The sequence below is a fragment of the Hippopotamus amphibius genome, chromosome 12, assembly GCF_030028045.1.
Source record: "Hippopotamus amphibius kiboko isolate mHipAmp2 chromosome 12, mHipAmp2.hap2, whole genome shotgun sequence".
NCBI classification, from domain to species: Eukaryota; Metazoa; Chordata; class Mammalia; order Artiodactyla; family Hippopotamidae; genus Hippopotamus; species Hippopotamus amphibius.
Genome location: NC_080197.1, coordinates 55,206,222 through 55,229,882, shown reverse-complemented (window position 1 = coordinate 55,229,882; position 23,661 = coordinate 55,206,222). Strand labels below are relative to the sequence as shown.

Here is a 23,661-nt window from a genome sequence, read left to right as displayed (position 1 = left end):
GGAATTTTGCCTCCTTAGCATGTGATTTATTTGGAAGAAGCTTTTAGTTCTAAGTTCTGAATGAAGCCAAGAAACACTTTACTGAAATGATCCACTTCAGTGCTGAGTTCAGTTCAAGAAGCAAAGCAGATTTCAGTAAGCTTTCAGACAAACTCATCAAAGTAATTCCTGCTTTACCATATACTCTTGGTCTGGTTCAGAAGGAATAACATCACCCTCAACCAATGGAGAGGAAATGGTAAGAGAAAAAACTCTTCACTAATTCTCTAACTTCTCTAACTCTCTTCCAATTCTCTATCCACAGAAGACAATAGCTCCCTGGTAAGTTCCATATTTAAAAAAAGCTATTTTTTTTTAAAGATTTATTTTATTATTTACTTATTTATTTTATTTTTGGCTGCATTGGTTCTTTGTTGCTGCACGCAGGCTTTCTCTATTTGTGGCGAGCGGGGGCTACTCTTCATTGTGGTGCGTGGGTTTCTCATTGTGATGGCTTCTCTTGCTGCAGAGCATGGGCTCTAGGTGTGTGGGCTCCGTAGTTGTGGCTCGTGGGCTCTAGAGCGCAGGCTCAGTAGTTGTGGTGCACGGGCTTAGTTGCTCTCCGGCATGTGGGATCTTCCTGGACCAGGGATCGAACCCGTGTCCCCTGCATTGGCAGGCAGATTCCTTTTTTTAAAAAAAACTTTTATTGAGATACAGTTAACAGACAATAAACAGCATATATTTAGAGTGTACAATTTGGTATCCCAATCTTCCAATTCAGCCCCTCCCAATCCTCCCCGCTTACCCCACTTGGTGTCCATGTGTTTGTTCTCTACATCTGTGTCTCTATTTCTGCCTTGCATTTCCTCTTTCATAGTTGTTAGCATTTGCCTTATGTATTGAGGTGCTCCTATATTGGGTGTATATATATTTATAACTGTTATCTCCTCTTCTTGGATGGATCCCTTGATCTTTATGTAATGCCCTTTCTTGCCTCTTGTAACATTTTTTATTTTAAAGTCTGTTTTATCTGATATGAGTATTGCTACTCCAGCTTTCTTTTGATTTTCATTTGCATGCAATATCTTTTTCCATCCCCTCACTTTCAGTCTGTATGTGTCCCTAGGTCTCAAGTGGGTCTCTTGGAGACAGCATATACATGGGTCTTGTTTTTGTATCCATTCAGCCAGTCTCTGTCTTTTGGTTGGTGCATTTAGTCCATTTACATTCAAGGTAATTATTGATATGGATGTTCCTATTACCATTTTCTTAACTGTTTTGTTTTTGTTTTTGCAGGTCCTTTTCTTCTCTTATGTTTCCTGCTTAGAGAAATTCCTTTAGCATTTGTTGTAGGGCTTGTTTGGTGGTGCTGAATTCTCTTAGCTGTTGCTTGTCTGGAAAGCTTTTGATTTCTCTGTCGAATCTGAATGAGATCCTTGCTGGGTAGAGTATTCTTGGTTGTAGGTTCTTCCCTTTCATCACTTGAAATATATCATGCCACTCCCTTCTGGCTTGCCGAGTTTCTGCTGAGAAATCAGCTGTTCACCTGATGGGAGTTCCCTTGTATGTTATTTGTCCTTTTTCCCTTGCTGCTTTTAATAACTTTTCTCTGTCTTTAGTTTTTGTCCATTTGACTACTATATGTCTTGGCATGTTCCTCCTTGGGTTTATCCTGCCTGGGTTTCTCTGCACTTCCTGGACTTGGGTAGCTATTTCCTTTCCCATGTTAGGGAATTTTTCAACTATCATCTCTTCCAATATTTTCTCAGGTCCTTTCTCTCTCTCTTCTCCTTCTGGGACCCCTATAATGCAAATGTTGGTGCGTTTAACTTTGTCCCAGAGGTCTCTTAGGCTGTCTTCAGTTCTTTTCATTCTTTCTTCTTTATTCTTTTCCACATCAGTGATTTTCACCATTCTGTCTTCCAGGTCACTTATTCGCCCTTCTGCTTCCATTAATCTGCTATTGGTTCCTTCTAGTGTATTTTTCATTTCCATTATTGTGTTGCATATCTCTGTTTGTTTGTTCTTTACTTCTTCTAGGTCTTCGGTAAACTTTTCGATCTTTGCACCCAGTCTTTTTTCAAAGTCCTGGATCATCTTCACCGTCATTATTCTGAATTCTTTTTCTGGAAGGGTGCCTATCTCCTCTCCATTTAGTTGTTTTCCTGGGGTTTTATCCTGTCCCTTCATCTGGTACAAAGTCCTCTGCTTTTTCATTTTCTCTCTTTCTGTGGCTGTGGTTTTCAGTTCCACAAGATGAAATACTGCTGCTACTGCTTGATACTGCTGTCTGCCCTCTTGTCGGCAGGCAGATTCTTAAACACTATGCCACTAGGGAAGCCCCAGAAAAGCTACTTTAAAAGAATTTGGAGCCCAGCTTGGGTAAGTCAACCCAGCAAAGAACATTAAAGGCACATCAATGACACTATCCCAATAAACACAGTTCAAAATTAAGAAGCCTGATGACACTGACAGTTCTTTTCAAAAATAACTTTTTAAAGTTTTTAAAAAGAAATTTCCCGCTATTTCCATCTTTCCTATAGCAAAACAGCAGCATTTGTTCACCTTTCCCAGTAAAATGTGTCCTCCTCCATAGGCTGAAAAATGCCTGCAGCAATCACCCACCTCCCTTGTCCAGTGCCTTCCCAGCCACTGAGCATGTCTGCAGTTCAGTCGCACCAGGAGCCACTACAGGGTCTCAGTAAAAGACAGTTCAGCACATTAGAAAGAAATTGCTAAACTATGAAAAAGCTCAGGCATGTATGGGCCAAAGGTAAGAAAAGGATATCCTTTGGATATTGGGTCCAAAATTTTAGGATCATGGGTGTAAAAAGTTATAAAGTTGTTTAATAAGAAATACCTTTAACAATAATTATGGTTGTTGATTTGGCCAGAGTCTTTATAAAATACAGCCTGAGAGTTACTCCTCCCTTGAGTCCACCACCATAAGGTGTCAAATAAGTTACAGTGATCTGGCTGCAGCTACCTAAGAACTACATCTAAAGACTGGAGTAGTTACACCATTGAAGGAGAGACAGGATTGCATAGCAAAGTGTGGCCCCGCGCATCTTTAAACAAAGCAAAGGAAATGAGGAAAAATGATCAGCAACAATGAAAGAATTTGCAGTTTCTTTAAAATAAGATCTTAATCCATATCTACTTCCATAGGATAGTCTGTGTTCTTAAGGTGGATTCATCACTGAGGTTTACACTTACATTATGAGATTTTAAAGTAGGGGAGGGGGATTTATTAATATGAACCCACAAACTTTACTTTTAACTGTTGGAGGTATTTTCTGTGTAGACCTATTAGTATACTCCACCCCTCTTTCATTCTGTCATTTCATTTTTTAAAGCAGTAACTGAATGAGATTGAAAACAGCTCATCTGAGATCAGTCAACCAAAAAAGGTATGTAAAATGGTGAGGGGAGAACCCAATTATCCATCAGGAATACAAGTTTTCAACACAGATTTTTTCCTGTCACCTGAAAATCTCATTTCACTAGTTTACTAAGTTACTCTCAAAGCTGACACGAGCTGTTAATAATAATCTGAAACACATCTGCCCTACTCACAGGATCATATATGTGCAATGAAAGTTCAAAATCCTACTTCAGGAGTTTGCAAAGCATTTCTTACTTTAGGGAAAAAGAGTACAATGCAAGGTCTACAGAAGTGAAGCATTAAAACGACACTGAAAAGATCAGGGATCCATGCCATCAGTGAAGGTAAAATATTTATATGCTGCCCTAAGTCCCCTGAATTCAATTACCTCACAGTTTCACTTGAGTGCCAACCTGTTCTCGAGTCTTAACCTTGCCTTAAGTTCTCGATTTGCATGCCTCTGTGCAAAGTATACAAGAAAAACTTTTAAGACACACTGAAGTGAAAAACCTAAACACGGTCTTACCCACAAAGATAGAAAATGAGCCCAATTAAAATAAAGATACCATGATCATCATCCAACGAAGCTCCATGAGGGCAGAGCTCTGTCTACTTCACTGCCGTTTATTCACAGCACCCAGAATGGCTCCCGGCATGTAGGAGGCACTCAGTAAATACTGATGGGTGAAGGAAGGAATGACTTATCACAGCTGCTGCAGAGCAGCACAGTGAAGGGGAAAGGAGCAAGAATTCATTGAGCCAAGAACTGTCTTCAACAGCAGTTGTAACCATCGTCATTTATTTTTTTAATGTTTTTTAAAGTTTAATCTTTTAATTTTGACAGTTCTGGTATAATTTTCTTTATTTATTTATTTAATACATTTATTTATTTATTTTATTTTGGCTGTGTTGGGTCTTCATTACTGCGCACAAGCTTCCTCTAGTTGCAGCAAGTGGGATTCATTGTGGCACGTGGGCTCCTCACTGCCATGGCTTCTCTTGTTGCGGAGCATGGGCTCTAAGTGCATGGGCTTCAATAGTTGCAGCACATGGGCTCAATAGTCGTGGCGCATGGGCTTAGTTGCTCTGCAGCATGTGGGAACTTCCTGGAATAGGGATCGAACCCATGTCCCCTGCATTGGCAGGTAGATTCTTAACCACTGCACCGCCAGGGAAGTCCCACCACTGTCATTTAAATATGAAATCAGCCAAGTCTATATATGAAAAATGACTACGTGTAGTTACAGATATAGGTATGACTTACAAGGATAAGAGTTCAAGCAGAACTCACTGAATTTTCTAAGGTGAGAGGGAAAGGGTATCCACGTACGAACGAACTGGATGTAATGAAGAGGGTGGGCGGAAGGAAGGTTTACACACGAAACATGTCTCATATCACACGGAGCAATTGAGGAAAACGTGGTATCCACTGAAATTCCATCTGATTCCAGAGTGTATACCCTAAGTCCCAGGTTCATTGCACTTGCTACCTGTAAGCCAATTACTAAGTCACACAGAAAAACAGGTAACTAAATAAATGACTTACAGTGGGATTTTTCCCTGGGTTGGAATTTTTCCCCTGTGTTTGGTAACTTCTGAAAATATTTTACCTGAGAGTACTTACACCAATTTTTGACAGCCTAATGCCACGCATGCAATATAAATATATACCAGTAAACAGTCTTAAAGTTCAACCAAAAAAAAAAAAATCCCATACAAACTCATTCCTTTGAGTCTGCATACTGCAGGTTCACCAGTTTCAGGATATATCCTGGTTTAGAAACCCACACGGGAATAATAATATTCATAATACTCAACTGCTACTAACAATGCTGCCAGCTGCCACACTGAATGGCCACAGTGCACCACGTACCTGTTTTCAGGTTTATTACCTGTGCTGTAGCTTTGAGTCCTGACAAGCAATCTGAGAGTAAGGTGCTATTAGTTGCCACTTTTGGAAATGAAAAAACTGAGGTTTACAGAGATAAAATAACTTGTCCAGGCTCAAGTAAGTAAAAGAGCCATGATTTAAACACTATCTGCAGAGAGCTGCAGAATGAAAACATCGCCTCTTTGAACTTTTATTTTATTTATCTGATCACCTTCTGACAAAAGGACAAGCATAGTTTTTAAAAATAATTTTAATACTAATCAAATTTATAGTCAAATATATGACATCTTTCCTTTCCAGAGAAGAAAAATATATAACAACTTTGCTCTCCAAAGAGGGATAACGGTCCTTCTTGCCCACAAGCATGTTAACTTAGTAAGAGGCTGAGCCAGTTGCAACTGTGCTATGTACTGCTCTCCAGGCACCGTTCTTTCCAAATTAGGTTGGTGCTCGGAATTTTTTTTTTAAAAAAGCATACCATCTAATTCAATGCATTAGCATCAAAACCCTATACTGAAGCAAGTCAGGAGGTGCCTCATTTGTGGACCCAAGGATGCCTTCAAGAATCCTTCTAGCCCTGAGAGTTCAATAGGGAGGCCAGCTCCACAGAGCCTGAAACAAGTGCCCTGCCTCCTCCCCAAAGCCAGTCCTCGCCTGGGACTCTGGACTTCAGAGCATAGCCAGTGGGCAAAGCACAGGATTAGGGGTCAAACAGCTTGAGTTCCAATCCTGATCTTACCACTTACTAGCTGTGCAAATGTGTCAAATGATGGTTTAACCTCTAAGACCTTCCATTTCCACCTGATAATGCAAACTATAAGATCTACCCTAAACAAATGTTGTGATGGTTGCATGGGATAACACGTGGGAAATACTAGCTCACTTCCCGGTACACAGGAGATGGATAACAGATGCAAAGTTTTCTTCCCCTCCTAAAGGACCCTCTTCACTGGAGTGTTGGAGCTGACGCACATTGGCCTGTAAGATACGGCTATTAAATTTTCAGGAATTTTGCAGGCCCGTTATTAAATACAGCCATTATTGAAAATTAAATTATATAACTCATAATAAATTATATATACTTAAATGTATAGCATATATGTTTATATTATATTAATATATATTATATATCTTATAATGAAATAAATTATATAAACTTAAATCATGCTAAAAACAAAGATAATAAGTACTCAAAGCTCATCACCTCCTAATTAGTTTCCTTCATTTTACCTATGCTCTTGAGGTTGTTTATGTCTATTGCCTGCGAGGCAGTGGAAACGCCTCATGATGGCGGGTGATGGCCCACCTCTCCCAACTCCACGTCCAGCAATGTCACAACTGTAACTTGAAATCAGCCACGGTAGGACTATTTACGTGGCAACTGGCCAACACAGCAACTCAGGATTTACTTTCTCTGGAGAGCCAGTCACCTAGCATTTACCAGCGCGCACTGGTACTCATCCTCATCTTGTTCCTTTCTGCTCCTGCATCTTCCATCTCCCTGCAAGTTATCTACAGGCACACACACACCTGTTACATGTAAAATAAAAATGAAAACAAAAACCTAGCACCCCTCTGGCTAACATCCTTTGCCCCATTCCTTCATTGCCAAATTTACTGAAATGCTCTATTTATGCTCAATTCCAGTACTTTCTTTCCACCCCCTCATTAATCTATTCATTTCACAAATATCTGAGCAACTACTACTGGCCAGAAACTAGGAAAGGACCTGGGATACAAATGTGATCAGAACGGACCTGGTCCCTGCCCTGGTGGAACTCAGTCACACTGCAGCCTGCCTTCTATCCCTCCTTAAAAGTCTCTGATGCGCTATTAATCCTTCTTTCTCCTCCTGTGCCTTCCTTAAAAACATTTACAACTTTCCCCAAATGCTTTGTCTTCTTTACCTTCATGCCCTGTTACAAAAAAACGTTAAGATGTCCTCAAGGTTTGGACTATTTATCCCTCTTCTTTCTTGCTCAGGAATGTCATACATTACTGTGATTTTACCCTTTCCCAAATCTATTTTTCCTCTAGCCTTTCCATCTCAGAAACTGACACTACCACCCACCCAAATGTTGAAGCCAGAAACCCAAACATCCATGTCTTTCCATCACCCATGCACCCCAAACATCAGCAAGTCCTGTTAGATCTGCATCCAAAACTTATCCCAAATCCACCATATCCCTGCATCCCAGTCTCTATCACCCTCAGCCAAGACCCTTTCTCTTCCCCTCAGTCTGTGTGAAAGTCTCCCTGCTTTACTCTTGTCCCTAAATCATGCACTACAAAAACCCAGTGTGAACGCTTTTAATAAAACCATTTCTCTCCATGTTAAACAAACAACAACCAAAACACCTTCCAACGTCTCCCCATTCCACTTGGAATAAAATCCAAACTCGCCTCCATGGACAACAGCTCTTCATCATCTGGGCCTGCCCAGCCCCTGAGCGCGCCCCTTCCCGTCCCCACTTGCTCATTACCCCAAGTCTGGACGCTCTGTGCAGATCTGAGCGGGGCTGGCTCCTCCTCTCATCCATGAGGATGCAGGGGGCCTTCCCTGACCAACCAACTCAGATTCGTCCCAGCCTGGCCGGCCCACCACTCTCCATCACATTGTTCATTCCTCGCTGGTTACTCAGCGCGTGTCCTCCTCTACAGAAGGAAAGCTACACAGGGACAAGGACAACCCTGGTGCCTGGAACACGTCGGGCATGCGGTGCACACTCAACAGGTCTTTGCTGATGAATGAATAAATGGAGCACAATGCAAAAGACAGATAAAAGCAGGAATAATGGGAAGCAAAGACCCCGAAAAGAGGGAGATTTCTGGGACTGTGCAGAAGTACAAGAATAGCAATCTGCTGCTTAACTGCTAATAGTATGAATCAAATTTCCACTTTTATTAAATTCTGACTTGCCCATGGCTTGAGCTATTTTAGCAGCAAGCTAATTTAGTGAGAGTACCTGTTCTGATAAATCTGTTAATTTTCATGGCTAGGTCAAAAGATTTAAAGAAAGAAAGAAAATCTCATGCCTTAAAGAAGATTTTCCTGCACCCTGAAAAACATTTCTGAAAGGCACTGTCCCCTGGGCTCCCTCCCATACTTGTGCTCTAATAAATTCCTATCACACACCAAGAGCAGGGAGAGACAGAGCAAGGGAAGGTAGAGCTCTCCTCCCCCAGAAAACCGAGGGGCCTGCTCTCCGATGCCTAAGGGCGCTTCCACCAGGGAAGCAGCAATATGTTTGCACTTCCTAATTGAGGCGTCAGAGACCACAGCAGACAGAGGGGCTTCTTCTTGCTTCTTCTATCTACTCCTTTCTCACCTGATCTAATAAAGGGAAGGAAGGGAAGCAGGAAGAGAAGGAAGGAGGGAGGAGGGAGGGAGACGGGGAAGGAGAAAGAAAGGAGGAAAGAAACAAGTGCAGGGGGCTTCCTAGGTGGCGCAGTGGTTAAGAATCTGCCTGCCAATGCAGCGGACATGGGTTTGATCCCTGGTCCAGGAAGATCCCACATGCTGCGCAGCAACTAAGCCCGTGCACCACAACTATTGAGCCTGTGCTTTAGAGCCCGTGAGCCACAACTATTGAGCCCATGTGCTGCAACTACTGAAGCCCGTGTGCCTAGAGCCCATGCTCTGCAACAAGAGAAGCCACAGCAATGAGGAGCCCATGCACCACAACGAAGAGCAGCCCCCACTCACCGCAACTAAAAGAAAGCCCACGCACAGCAAAAAAGACCCAACACAGCCAATAAAATAAATAAATAAATAAATATATATATATATATATAAAAAGAAACAAGTGTGGGGGTGTCACAAGGAACCGACTCGGGCTTCACTCCCCCAGTGATCACCCCATGCGACAGCTGACACCGGATGGTGGAAACACGCAAGGTCAAGGAGCCCCGCCCAGTACCTCATCAAGGACCACACAGCTCGAGGAGACACAGGGAATCCACCGCTCTTGGGTTCGGGTGGCAGTGCAGCGTGACAGCCACCCCAAGCTCCTTTGTGAGGGAACCGCGGCTGCTTCCCATTCTCCCGAGGAGGGTGCGCTGGCGGTGCGGTGGGCGGGAAGCTCGCAGGCTGCTGAGCGCTGCGCTGACGGACCACCCCATTGCTCCTAATTGTGCAGGGAATCGAGGGGAAACAGAGTCAGACAGAATGACAAGACTTGCAACAAGGAACAGCAGTCCCCTGTCCCATTCCCAAGGCCTCTTTCCTGGAAGTAACCATTCGCAAGTCCTTTAGCTCTTCTGTTTCTGGTATTTATCACAATATTTTTAAAATAACATTAAACTATAATATTATTTCTAATTTTAGAACTTGGCATATTGACTTGCTACCACAGAAGATGAGGACTCAGTCCCTCTTATGCGGTCACCAATACACACACACACACACACACATACACACACACACACCCCCTCTTCACTTCTCATCCTCCACATATATTTCTCTCAAAATACATATAATTTGAATTCTTGTAACTCAGTTGAAGTGATATTCAAGATTTACATTATTATGATCGTGTAAAATGTTCACAGCTGATCCACCCAATGTATTCTCACATTTTCTTCTGTGAATCCTCTGAGATATACTTCGTAACCACTAGCTGGGCAAAAATTTAAAAGGCTAACACTACCAAGTGCTGGGGAGAACGTGGAACAAAGGGGATTCTCATCCACGCGGCAGTCATTTCAAGAGCAACGTCTCAGCCTCAGCACAATGAATGTGTATCTACCTGTGGTCCCAGCAACCTCACTTCTGTGGTTACGTCCTAGAGAAAGCTGCAGGTGTGTGCACACAAAGGTTTACTGCAGCATGGTATACAAGAGCCAAAAATGCAAAGATAACCTAAATTCAAAAGCCAGAAGGATGGATAAACTGTGACAATTAAATACTATACAACGGTTAAAATGAATGAACTACAGCCACGTGTATCCACACTGATGGGTCTCAAATGTCTAATGTTAAGTGAAAAAAAAAAGCAAGTGACACCACTTACATAAGGTTTGCAAATACGTAAGCAATGCTATTTGATATTTGGTGGCATATACTTATGAAGTAATAACATGCAAACCATCCTAGAAATGAAAAGGGCCAAATTCAGGATCATGGCTATTTCTAGAGAGAGGCGGTAGGGACTGGGGTCAGGGAAATTTTTCAAAAAGAAAGAAAAATTTAACTTTCAGGAGCTGATCTTTCACTGAAAATGTTTCTTCCTAACAGTGATGTCAAATAAAAGAAATCTCACTCCATTTGTGTGGCCCAATCTTAAAATTTAGGAATAAACTGCTCTTCATGTAGGAGAGCGCTTCCAACACTTGTTTCTGTTGTTTCTTTCCTGTTGCCTGAACCACACAAGGAAAAGACCTCAAGAACAACCTAGTGCCATGATGTTTATTCTAAATTAGCACATAAGAATTTGTGTGTATGTTACTCTAGGAAAAGGGGACACAATTATGTGAGATGCTCGAAGGGATCAGGACCCCCCCCAGTACACGCAGATCCTCTGGGCTGGTCTCGGTACGGAGGTGAGCCCAGGCTCTGAGCTGCTGATGTCCGGGAAGGTCTCCAGGTCCCTGCCCTGTGTGCTCCATGGAGGCAGGAGTGCTCAAGGGGAACCCCGTGGCTCTAGAGTCACACAGACAGAAGTGCAAGTCAGGGATGGGTGACTCTGGAGAGGTTACTTTCCATGTCTGCATTTTCTCCTCTGTAAAACAAGGGTAACAATTCTGAGCGATAAGTGACTTGGTACCTGTAAAGGGTAGACCCAGTGCCTGGCACCACACAGCTTGAACTCAAGAGATGCTGTTACCCACCGGGTCTCCCTGTTACCCGCTCTCAGCTCCCTCTCACCACTTTCACAACTCATGTAATTACTTATGTCATGTCTGTCTCCCCTAGTATTGCTTTTTGAGGGAAGGAATCTTATCTGTCTTATTCTTGGCCAGGCACAGAATGAGAATGTGTAAAATGGGTGGATAAAAGGATGAAGGAAAGAATGAATGCCTCCACCTGTACAGAGGTGGTGGTTGTGAGAGCTAAAAGTTACTAAAACAAAACAAAACCTGAGAGCTAAAAACAACAACAGCAAAAAAGCAAACAAAAAACCCCCGCAGGCTATGAGCTATGCAACTTCCAAGCTACATACCAGCAGTATTATTTTTTCATGGAACTTTTAGCAGCTTGATATGATGAAGGTCAAGAACAATTATTAAACGAGTAAAAGAGTCAATTACGCTCTTTCAAAAAAGCCTAGCTCAACAGTGACCAGATGAAGGAAAAAGGAGTGCAGGCCACCATGGGCTGGAGAATCCTAAGACCAGAGGAGATATGACTTCAATGATGAGTGCAGACAACAAATGCTGCCTGCCAACAAGTTATCAGCCACTGCAGCCTCCCTGGAAGGCGCTCCCTGATGGGAATGCAGGATAGAGAAAAGCAGGATAGCGACCCTAGAGAGCTGAGATGCATATCAAAGGAATAATTTTAATGAGCCCAGACTCTTGCATCTTCCTACACATAGAAAAGCACTTATGTCATTAACTTAAGATATCTGATTATATATATATAATATATAGTTGTTGGTTTTTTTTTCCAGCAAAAATTCACACATCCTGGCTCCTCCCTTATCTCTTTGGAACAGTCCCTCAGAGCTATCTGACAGGCTGCCTTCCCGGGCTACAGTCCTTAGTAATGGCCCCAAACAAAACGTAATTCTCAACTTGCAAGCTGTGGGTTCTTTTTTCAGTCGATATGAGGTTAAAATATCTCTGGACTAGACCAAAGGGGAGGGTCTACAGTCACTTGCCACATCCTTCTGCTGTCAGTAAAGCAAAGCAGAAAGATGTCAGGAGGCAGATACAAAAAAGACGCAAGAAGCAAGCGGCAAGCCAGAGGGGTGGATAGGCTGCTCTCTAAACAGGAAGGTCAGCAATGCAATTACTGCCGTGGGTTGAGAGGATGTGGAGGAACGGCATTCTCATATAAGCCTAGGCAAGGTCCTTTGGCTCGCAGCTTTCTTGGCTTGAGCTTGGGTCAAAATGGTAACTGGGCTCCTTCCTTTTACACGCCTTGGAGGTTTACAGGGAGTCGACAGAGCACTAAAATCTATTTAAATTATCTCCAAGTACGCCCAGGCAGGTAGGTGATCAGAATGTAATGACTCATCTCAGCTTGCTGCCATTCAATAGCACTGCTCTTATCTTTATGTCAAGAAGTATAAAGAGGTAGGGAATGGGATAAAAAGGCAGGATTTTTTTTTTTAAGACAAAATTCTTCATTGGACAAGGCCAGAGAATAAATCAGCTACATTTATGGAAAGTTCAAACGTAAGGGCTTATAATTACCGAAAAATGGGGTCTGCATGTCAAATTGTTAGTAATTATGGATTTGATAGTGGAAGAAAATTACAGTTTGTGCTTGAACCTATAATATGTCTTAGTCATTCTTATCTATAATGCACAGGATAAGATGAATATGCCTTAATTTTTTTTTAATGAAAACAGGCCACTAAATAAACTTGTTCTTTAACTTGATTATGATGTGTAATTTTTCCTGTATGGTTTAGACTGGCCATCTGTGGAATTCCAAAAGGCCCCTTCCAACACTCTTTCCATAAAAGCATCACCCCTAGAGCGAGTAAACAGACTGTAATTTAGCAGTGTTCTGTGATGGATAACACTCATTTGAATGCAGAGATCCAAGGCAAGCTGTTAACAAACTGTTACCATTTGTAACCACTCCCCTGTGTGAATCAACACTTCTCATAGTATGCAACCAAAACAATCTAGGGATATAAACTTGCAATTAGCATTGACGCTTTTCAATTCCAAATTTGGGGCTCACAAAAACTTTATAGTCCTCACTGATTTTCATAAAGGTATGAAAAGTCTGAACACATATAATGCATTTATCCTAAGGAAGTAAGCCTTCCTATATTATGGTCTAAGATGAGGTTACATTTAACAAAATGTTATAGCTCTATTTTTTTGTTTGTTTTTTGTTTTCTAAAAATATGTTTTTATTCATTCAGAAAATATTTCTCTTTTTTTTTCCATTTTTTAAGCTCTTTATTGGAGGATAATTGCTTTATGCTATTGTGCCAGTTTCTGCTGTGTGACAAAGTGAATCGACTGTATTTATACGCATATCCCCATATCCCCTCTCTCCCTCGACTCCCTTCCACCCTCCCTATCTCACCCCTCTAAGTCATCACCCATCATTGAGTTGACCTCCCTGTGGTATGCAGCAGCTTCCCACTAGCTATCTCTTTTACATTTGGTAGCATATGTATGTCAATGCTACTCTCTCACTTCGTCCCAGCTATACCTCTATTTTGTTAATGAAAGTTTGAAAACGACTGATTTAAGTAATTCTTCTCTGCACATCATGCACTGCTTGACAGCAAAACTTTAAAATGACTTACGATTTATCATGATTGTGGGATAAAGAAAAGAGATCGTAAACCAAGCACACGCCGAACACCGTGATGCCCGTCTCTTTCACCAGCATCGCGCAGGTCCCCAGAAAGAGACTGAGCAGCAGGAAGAAGGGAGAAGCCGTGGGAGGGAAGCATTCCCCAGCACAACACTGGTCCACACTCCTGAAAAACAAGGGTGAGTTCCATTTACTCTACCAAGAAGTGTGGTTTGAGGATAAGATCTAACGCCAATTTCATTGTATTCTAAGCAAGCAGGTGAGCAAAGATTTTTTCAAGAATGTTTACCATAGTGTAACAGGGAAGAGCTACATCGGACTCCATGTTAGATCTGTTTGTCTTACATTAACCTCTATATTCTATTGCTTTTGCTACAAGTTTAGAATGTTGCTTTACAGCCTGAAATATAGAGGATAGCCCATTCTCCAGCCTCTGACCTTTGAGGGTGTAAGGCTTTTCCATTCATATAAAGTTGCAGAACAGAGAATAACATTTGTCTTGCTGGAGGTTTACAGGAGCATCCTGACCTGACCGACATCCACAGCTGCAAGAACAAAGGATTCTGGCACCAAGAAGTCTGCAACAACCAACAACGCCCACTTTCCTTTTTAGTATAAAAGAAGCCTGAATTCTAACTCAGGCAGGATGGTTTTTTCACAGACACTAGCTTTCCATCTTCTCAGTCTGCCGACTTTCCAAATAAAGTCGTATTCCTTGCCTCAACATCTCGTCTCCGATTCATTGGCCTGTCGTGCAGTTAGCAGAGTGAGCTTGGAATCGGTAATAATAGGATTATTTAAAATGTGCAAAGATGGGAAAAAGTAAATGCTCAACAATACTGAATTTCGTTCATAAATTACGGCATATATAAATTATGGTACATTATAGCATATAACAAAGGAACGCTAAAACCCATTTTAAATGCTACCACAGAGGTATATTTAGGGACATGGAAAGACGTATAGGTGAATATACTTTAAGTGAATAATACAGGTTACTAAGCCACATGCATGAACTCCGGAGCCAGGTTCCCTGAGTTCAAATCACAGCTCTGCTGTTAACTAAGAGGGTAACATGGGACAGGTCAACTGCCTCCCTGTGCCCCAGTTCCCTTATGTGCAACATGGGGTCACAGTGTTGCAGGGAAGATTCAGTAAATGACTTCCTACATGTAAAGATGTAAAGTGTTTATCATCATTATTATTATTTTTTTGTGAAGGTGTTTTACATGCTTCTCTACAAAGAAATCAACGGATATATAACAAAACACGATCATCACTTCTGTGGTGAAAATACAGATATTTTTTCTTTTCTTCTGGCTAATCTATTTTTTTTTAATTGAAGTAGAGCTGACTTACAATGTCATATTAGTTTCTAAACTGTAGTTTTAAATTTATTTTCCATGATAATGTATTTGCTAAAGCTTTTTTCTTCTCAGCATAATTTTCAGCAGGGATTTTCTAAAACCCTCCGGTTGCGGTAGTCTTTTTTCACCTTACAAAACAGAATTGGCCCCACACTAAGCAACCTCGCTGTTCTTTCCACAGGTGACACACCAATTTGCTCGTATTCCTTTGAAAGCCAATATATCTGTAGTTGTGACGTCCTACGCTTACTATTACTTCTTGGAACCATTACCTAAATTATACGTGAAAACTGTAGGAGACAGGCTTTCTCTTTGAAGCTGGTTCATAGCTTAAATTACGCAAAGTACGAGTGGCCTGCACAACAGAAAGCTGTGACAGTGCGACTGCTGATCACACAGGTACGGGTATGCTGCAGGCACACTCACGTTCCCAAATTCATCAGCACACAGGAAAAGCCTGCGAGATCATGTTCAAGCTCAAAAGCGATTACTAACCTTGTTCTAACACCAGAGCAAACAGGAAACAACTGTTGAATTTGGGTTTACATTTTTAATATTTTCACAACACTGTATAACTAGCAACGCAGCAGGAGGTTACAAAGCCAGGACTAGAAGCCTGGTGCTATACTAAGAAGGTGCTATACTAAGAAGTTTTGCTTTAGAGTCTCCGCTCCTAGAGCAAAACTTCCTGAAGCTTAATTCAGTTCATTCTTGATCCAAGGTCTAAACTGGTTTACAACGAAGTTTCTCAATTTCAGCACTACTGGTATTTTTAGGGAAGGTGATTCTTTGCTACAAGGGCTGCCCTGCACCCTGAAGAATCCTTGGCCTCTCCTCACATGCCAGTTGAATTCTCCAGTTGTGACAAGCAAAAATATCTCCAGATATTTGCAAATGTTATTTGCAAATGATATTGCAAATGTCCCCTGGGGCAAGGTGGGCAAATTTGTCCCATATTAAGAACCACTGGCTTAGAACAGTGCTCCTCAGAGTCACTGGGCTTTGTAAGATTACAGGCCAATGAACTGATCCAAAGATCAAGGTGCACAAATCCTTAACTAGGAATCCCTCCACGAAGCAGAGCAACGTGCTTCACTGACCCCCTTTTTCGGGTCACCCTGAGTCACCTGACCCCATTACACTCCTTTTTTGACCCGCCCCTTCCCTGTGTGCATAGGTCACAACTCAGGTGAGAATCTGATGAGCTGGGGGGAGAGGGGGTCATATAATGGGAAACTGTTTTATTGCTTTTGTCTCCCAAAGCCAGAAGCTTCCAAATTTTGATAAAAGAATGTGCAAACTGGAAAATTAGAGCTGAGAAATACTACTTTCAGTTCAGCCTTGCTATTTTAAGCTTCGAGCTACTTTAATGAGGATAATAAAAAGGAATAAAAAAAAAGAAAGTAGGACCAAAATGAAAAGGAGAAATTAAACAAATCATAGTTAAATAGAAGAGAGGACTGTACCCAGTATATTCTGGCTCAGAGCTAAGATTTCAAATTCCATTCTCAGTAAGAAACTACAAGTAAGAGGAAACAACAAGTAAGAAGAATCAAGAAGCAAGAGCTTATCTTCCCAGCACTGGGCGAGCAGTCTTTTTAAAAGGCCATGACACGGTTCAGGACGCAGCTGCAAGAGAGAAGAGCCTAGCCTTCGGTAAGGAGAGGGTTTCCTATCCCTGGTCTCCAGGAACTCATGGGGCATTTCACTGCCAAGAAGCCTCCCTCCTCTCTCAGACAGGAGCTCAGAGTATACACACACACACACACACACACACAGAGCAGAAACTCCCAGGGGAGAGCATAACTGTAAACAGATAAGGGCATTCTCAGCCATACATACCTATTGTAGGAGAGAAAGGCCAACAGAAACAGCAGGCATGCCAGCACATCAGCTCTGCCAACAATTCCAGCCACCTAGAAAGTTTGAAAAAAGAAAAAATGAAAACCTCAGAAAACACTTTCAGAGACCCATAACAGAAAGGTATTTGTTTTTAGAGGAATGAAAGGAATGATAAATTAAAAAATGATATACAACTAACCACTTCTGGTTATATTTAACGATAATTTTAAAGAAGGAGAAAAAAAGGAAAGAAGGGGCAAGATTTTCATGCTTAACTTCATTTTCAACCTTTCATCTATTGAAGATCAATTCACAGCATCAAAGTATATTCATTTATTGGTTTTTTCAAAAATACTTTTTTGAGCAATGACTGAGTACTAGACACTGCTAGTCTCTGGGCACCAGACTTCTAATGGAACAAAGGATGCTTACAGAGCACCAGGAAAAAATAAGACCAGAATGGGGATGAGTATAAACTCGGGACCGCTACACATGAGCGTGTGTGCATGTGTTTCTTAGCAACGCCACCAGAAGGGTCTGAAAGCAAAATACCCCAGTAGCAAAGAGCCACCCTGGCACTAACCACAGGCCATTGCTCTACTGAAGAGAACACGGGCCCCTTGGAGAAGTGGTTGATTCCAGCGCTGAGGCTCAGGAGACACAAGAGGAGCCTGGATCATCTTCTCATGTTAGAAAGTTAGAAAGTGCTCAAAAAATGACAGGTGCATGTCAATAGGACACAGAAGCCAGTAACAATGGGCTCCCATTGACCAAATATGCAACAATTTGAACGTCATAATAAATAAGGACAGTGATAAATTATAAACCATTGTAAAAATAGACATCTATGAGTGCATACTGATAAATATATGGATGGATGAATGAACGAATGTATACATACATACACAAGTACAGACATACATTCAGTAAGCAAGTGAATGGGAAAGAATGGAGAGCTCTTCTCTACATTAAAAAGCCAGTTAATAAATGCAGAGGGAGTAGTACAGTTGGAAAATAGCCATTTTCCTTCCAGAAGAGCAAGAAATATCACAAAATACCAATTCATGTCAAGTCTAAAATGTGAAAGTTTGATGAGGCACAGAGCTTCAAAGCATTTCCTTCCAATTACTTATTATCTGAAAAAATTAAAAGAATGATGATACTATTGAGAAAATGTAATACATAACATTACACTTTGACTGAGCAGTCAAACTTAACCTCACCAATACAGGGCACATGAATGTGGCCTGCATGCCTCTGCAGGGGGTACCCTGGAGTATGTGGTATTGCAGCCAGGGATCCACTACCTGATTTAACCTTGAGAAAACATCAGACAAACCCTGGATGAGGAACATTCTATTAAAATATATAATATATTTAATACAATATAACAATTCTATATTATTTCATGACATTAAAATTTAATACCTTCTAGTTTATATTTTATCATAATTAACTATAGTACAACTTATAATCTATCATAATATATTATTGCATATAACATATTTTCATGTTACATATATTATACCTACAAATATATGCATTATGTATTTCTATTTTATATACTATATTTCATACTTACCCTCACATTATGTACTTACATATATTATTTTATCTATGATATAAAACTTTAATGTAATATACTACACATGTAAATCATGTTATAAATTATATAATATAAATTTTATTATATATTTATATTATAATTACTTAGCATAACAAATATCAATTACAGTATTATGGCAAATATATTAATAACACTGTATATTATATATCCTAATATAAATTTTAAATTACATTTAAAGATATAAATAATATAAGACACTGAAGATGACTGTTCCAAACTTAAGACTAAAGGAGGCTAAAAAGAAACAGTGACTGATGGTCTTGGTTTTAGAAAATATACGACTAAATTATTAAGGTGTAAAGGCACATGAATTATGCAACCTACTCTCAAATGCTTCATAAAACAAATCATATTTTTACATATTGAAGGAGAAAGAGTGGAAGGATGATAAAACAAATGCTGCAAAATGTTAAAAATTGGTGACTGGATAAAGAGTATACGGCCATTACATTTTTTAAGCTTGAAATTATTTTTTTTAATGTGTTATGTCAGAAAGGGACTGAAATGGAAGAGCGGCAGGGGACAGATGGCTATTTATAAATCTTTGTATTATTTTACTACTCAAAACGTGTGTACATTTCTCTTAATTTTTTGAAATCCAAGAAATAAAACTGTAAAGGAAAAAAATGGGGTATGGTTCAAAGAATGCTTCAAAGAACAGGTTACATATGAGGAAGAGTTCCCAAGGGAAACCAGCCGACTTGACATTCAGGCACAGAAAACAGCCTCACCCAGATCACAGAGGACCTGAAGCCCATGGTGTGCCGGAGACTCAATCAACAATCAACAGCAGGACATAGATTTCTGGGAAATATACCTATAAATACCCTCATATAGGGGCTTCCTAGGTGGCGCAGTGGTTGAGAATCCACCTGCCAGTGCAGGGGACACGGGTTCGAGCCCTGCTCCAGGAAGATCCCACATGCCACGGAGCAACTAAGCCCATGCGCCACAACTATTGAGCCTGCGCTTTAGAGCTCGTGAGCCACAACTATTGAGTCCATGTGCTGCAACTAGTGAAGCCCACGTGCCTAGAGCCAGTGCTCCGCAACAAGAGAAGCCACAGCAATGAGGAGCCCGCACACCACAACGAACAAGTAGCCCTCACTCACAACTAAAAAGAAAGCCCACGCACAGCAAGAAAGACCCAACACAGCCACTAAAATAAATAAATAAATAAATAAATAAAATACCCTCATATAGTTAGCAAATTTTGCAGTCATAGAGGAGAGGCAAGGACACACGCATGGAGCTAGACCATTCAAGGCTTGAATATAGGCTCCTCCAGCCATCTGAGGGAGACTCAACTTTGTTATCTTCAAGTTCTGAGATTTGGTTTTGCTGTCTTTAAAATGAGTATTACACCCCGTACTGCAGGGTACTGTTGTAATAAGTGAGATGATATGTATAAAGTGACCACTCAGTGTGGATGCCCTTCTTTCTTCTTTTTCCCTGCAGAGAATGGCAGTGAGACTCAGCACGGAGACAGGTTTTCCTGTGTGACATAAGGAAACCATCTTTTTACTTTAAGGTTTACACATATGATATTTTATGTTAACTTTATTAGATAACCCAATATATCTATTAGTTAAAATTAAATTAAAAGTCATTCAATTATATACCTGCATATGAATTGACAGCAAGTCACATAATTGAGAAAACTTCTAATCTAATCCACACCAAGAGAAACCTGGACGTGGCCAAAGACCCTCACTGGTGGGACAGAACTGAAAGCCCTTCCCTAACGTGGCTGTTCGGACCACACACCGTGCATTGATCCGTTAATCTCTAAGGAACTTGAGTGCCAAACCAGGACGTCTGCATGACTCGAGGGAAGCAGGCAGTGACAGTGTGGTTTCACCTCAGTGTCAAGGCCCAGCTCAGACTCACAGTCTGTAAAGCAGCAACTGCACACGGTTCACTTGTGAAGCCCAGGTCTGCCCAGTCCACACGGCCGCCTCTTCGAGCACTGAGCTCAGCGGCACGTGCAAGGCCTCTGGAAGGCTAAACAGAGAGCCCAGCTCGCCAGCAGCCAAGTCCTGGGATAAGGCCAGGCACCTGGGCCCAGAGGGACACCCACCACAGCACAACTCAGACAACGGCGAGACTCGCGAGCTGATGCTGGGTGCAGCAAGCTGCAGGGAGGCAGTCACAAGCCAGGTGAGCATCACGAATGCCTTGAAGGCGCCTGAAGCCCCACTTCTCGAACTGTAGTCAGTTAGCTGTGCTGGGGAAAAATGGCAGCACGCGCCAGCTGGATGTGCCCAGATGTCCTGAAGGTGGTGTCCCTTGGAGCAGAAGCTCAGAGCGGGTGTTGAAATGTCAGTGCTAACACTGGAAGACTCTACTGCCAGCAGTCACCAAACACCTACTCTATATCCCTGCTAAGCTGGGGTTTCTGGGGCAAGGGGGTTAGTGTCTTAAAAAGAAGGTGCTTCTCAGCAACTCCTCTATGTCCAGACCAGACAAACACTGTGAGTCAATCTGTCAATATTGCCTTGTTCAGCAATTGCATTTTCACTCCAGTCAACAAACATTTCCCAAGTGCCTCCTATTTGCCAGGTATTATGCTAGCTGGAGGGATAAAACCTGCCCCAAGGAGTTAACACCTGGTGGGGAGTCAAAAGAGGGTATTGAGATGATACAAGAAAAATACATGTATCATAAAGAAGAGAAATCACAGCCATGAGAAGATGAAGGGATTAATTTGGGCGGTAGGATCCAGGAAGGCTTTGTGGAAAGGCTGGCCTTATTCACTGAGACTTAAAGGTCAGACAAGGAAGACTTCAGAAAAGCGGGATGTGAATCCTGGGCCAGAGAGGGAATGCAGAAGCATTCCAGGCAGAGGAAAGAGACGTCTGAAAGCATATGGGGTGTTTCTGGCAGGGAAGGCATAAAGTGATGAGAGCATGGAATACATGAAAAGGGGGGGGAGCGGCCAACAGGAAGCAAAGATGAAATGTTAAGTTGGAGCCCCTTGGGCTTGATTCCAAGACAAGGCAGGCTGAACACATGGTGCTGGGAAGTACAAGAGGACTTAGTCAAAAATACGACGAGATGGACAGCATGGATTTCTGCCCTCAGACTGAAGGTTTCCATCACCACCAACCGGGTAGTTGTAACCTGGGAAATGTATTCCTTTAACAAATATTTCAAACATTTGAAAAAAAAATCAGTGGACAAAATTGAGTAGAATTTAGATAATGTGACATTCAGATCTCCTAGTCGGCTTCACAGAATCACAGGTGGAAACTGCCAATTAGGACTTAATTTGCCTCCAAAACTTGTTATTTCTTGGACTATCCCTCTAAGAATTTGTAGAAAGTATACCGTACACATAAAGTTATACTGGTGTCAGACTGAACCAGGAACACACACTTAACACATGGCAGCAGCTGAAAGCCAGACTGGCTGATTAGATCATAACTGATTTTCTCCCAAGTATGCTAACCTTCAACTCCAAGTATCAGCGCTCCTGCTTTTGCTTTTGACTTAAGTGTATTCCTTTAAACAGTAACGTCTCTATGGTGACTGTTAAGTTTTAAGTCTCATAGGAGAATTACAATGATTTTCCCCATTTTCCCAATTTCTCTACTGATTTTTCTCACGATTCAGCATTCAGAAAAACATAAACTTCCCAAGAAGTATACTGTCAGGAAACCCAAGACTCACAAGGCCTTCAGTGAGGAAACTCTGGGTCTGCCTTATTCACTGCTTTATCCCTGTACTGACTGACTATATCAGAGCCACCCAAATATTTGTTGAAAAAGTAAGTAAATAAATGAATTTGTTCCTCTCTACTTAAATTGGAAATAATTTTCCCTTCGCTGGAATTCTAGTTTTATTACAACATATTGCTTTGTCTTGCATGTATTTATGTGTATGCTCTTTGGCATTTCTAAGAGCTTATGAACAAACTGTGGGGAGGGACCCCACTGTCCCTCGCAGAGGGCCTGCACCAAACAAGTATTCATTAACAATTTGTTGATTACATAATTAAGAAAGCAAATCCTTAATCATATCAACATGTTTAAATTAACCCCCCCCCCATTTAAACCCTTCATCCTTCCTGCCATAATTTACGGTTCCATATTTGTTCTTGCGTAACAAAGGGAAGATACATCCTACTACTCCTTCTTTCCCCACACTATGGTCTTTTTTTTTTAAATAATTTATCACTGCGTTTTCATAACACACACTTCTTTTTTTCTATTTCTCTGTCCGTTTTAGAAACCTGAACTAATATCTATAATTAAATAACGGTCCTTGATTTTACCTTCCAGTATAGTTTATTATGTAAGTCAAATTGCTTTGCCTTCTTATGCCTCCCCCCATCTCCTTGTGAATGCAAAGTTTCTTTAACATTTTTCCCTAAATAAACGTCCAGCTCTCAGGCTCCTTTGTCCCCATAATTGTGTTACCATGGATTTTTTTTCGATTAGTACAAAAGCTGGTTGAAACCCTTTCTTAAAGGTCACTTTGCTAACAGGATTTTCCTTTTTCCTTAGAATTCAACCTAACTCTATCAGCTCATGACCACACTGACCAAGGTTACCTGCATTTTATGCTCTCCCTCTCTGCAAGCATAGAATTAGGACTGTTCTTATTCAACTCGTTTGTTCTTTCCTACAAAAATTTTCTCCAAGACACTCTAAGCATGAATTTTTAACTCTACTTAAGAAACTGTCAGTGATAAATGGAATATTTGTAAATGGAATGGAAAATTTATAAATGGAATATTTCCTGTCATATCAATAAACGAAGGATGTCACAGTCATCAACGACTGCAGCCCTCCAACTGCAGCCCTCCAACGGGAGCTTGTGAGTCGCGAAAACTCAGGGCTGAAAAGACTACCTGCCATCTAGCAGCCTTCAGACTGCAGCCACTCCCTGCAGTGAGCCCTCAGCAACTCAGGATGTGCAAATACAGGCCCCAGATAGCTCAGGTGCATATCAGAGGAGTGATTTCAGTGAGCCCAGAGCTTGCACCATCCCATAGTGCTAAATTCCTTAACTTGAGATATCTGATTTTCTTTAATTAACAATAATCTTGGGCTTCCCTGGTGGTGCAGTGGTTAGGAATCCGCCTGCTAATGCAGGGGACACACGTTCATGCCC

The 23,661-nt window shown here is 41.4% G+C and overlaps 1 protein-coding gene across 6 annotated transcripts in view; it reads right to left on the bottom strand.

The window, feature by feature from the left end:
- Window positions 1-23,661, bottom strand: part of TMTC1 (transmembrane O-mannosyltransferase targeting cadherins 1) — a 264,322-nt gene that overhangs the window by 214,020 nt on the left and 26,641 nt on the right. For 5 of the 6 annotated variants that reach the window (XM_057702301.1, XM_057702302.1, XM_057702307.1 and 2 more), the window contains exons 3-5: window positions 16,917-16,990; window positions 13,697-13,873; window positions 9,179-9,385 (exon numbers count right to left, since the gene is read on the bottom strand). In XM_057702301.1, the coding sequence (XP_057558284.1) occupies window positions 9,179-9,385; window positions 13,697-13,873; window positions 16,917-16,990 (458 nt within the window). The remainder of the gene's footprint in view (window positions 1-9,178; window positions 9,386-13,696; window positions 13,874-16,916; window positions 16,991-23,661) is intronic. The other variant, XM_057702304.1, reaches the window with a different exon arrangement.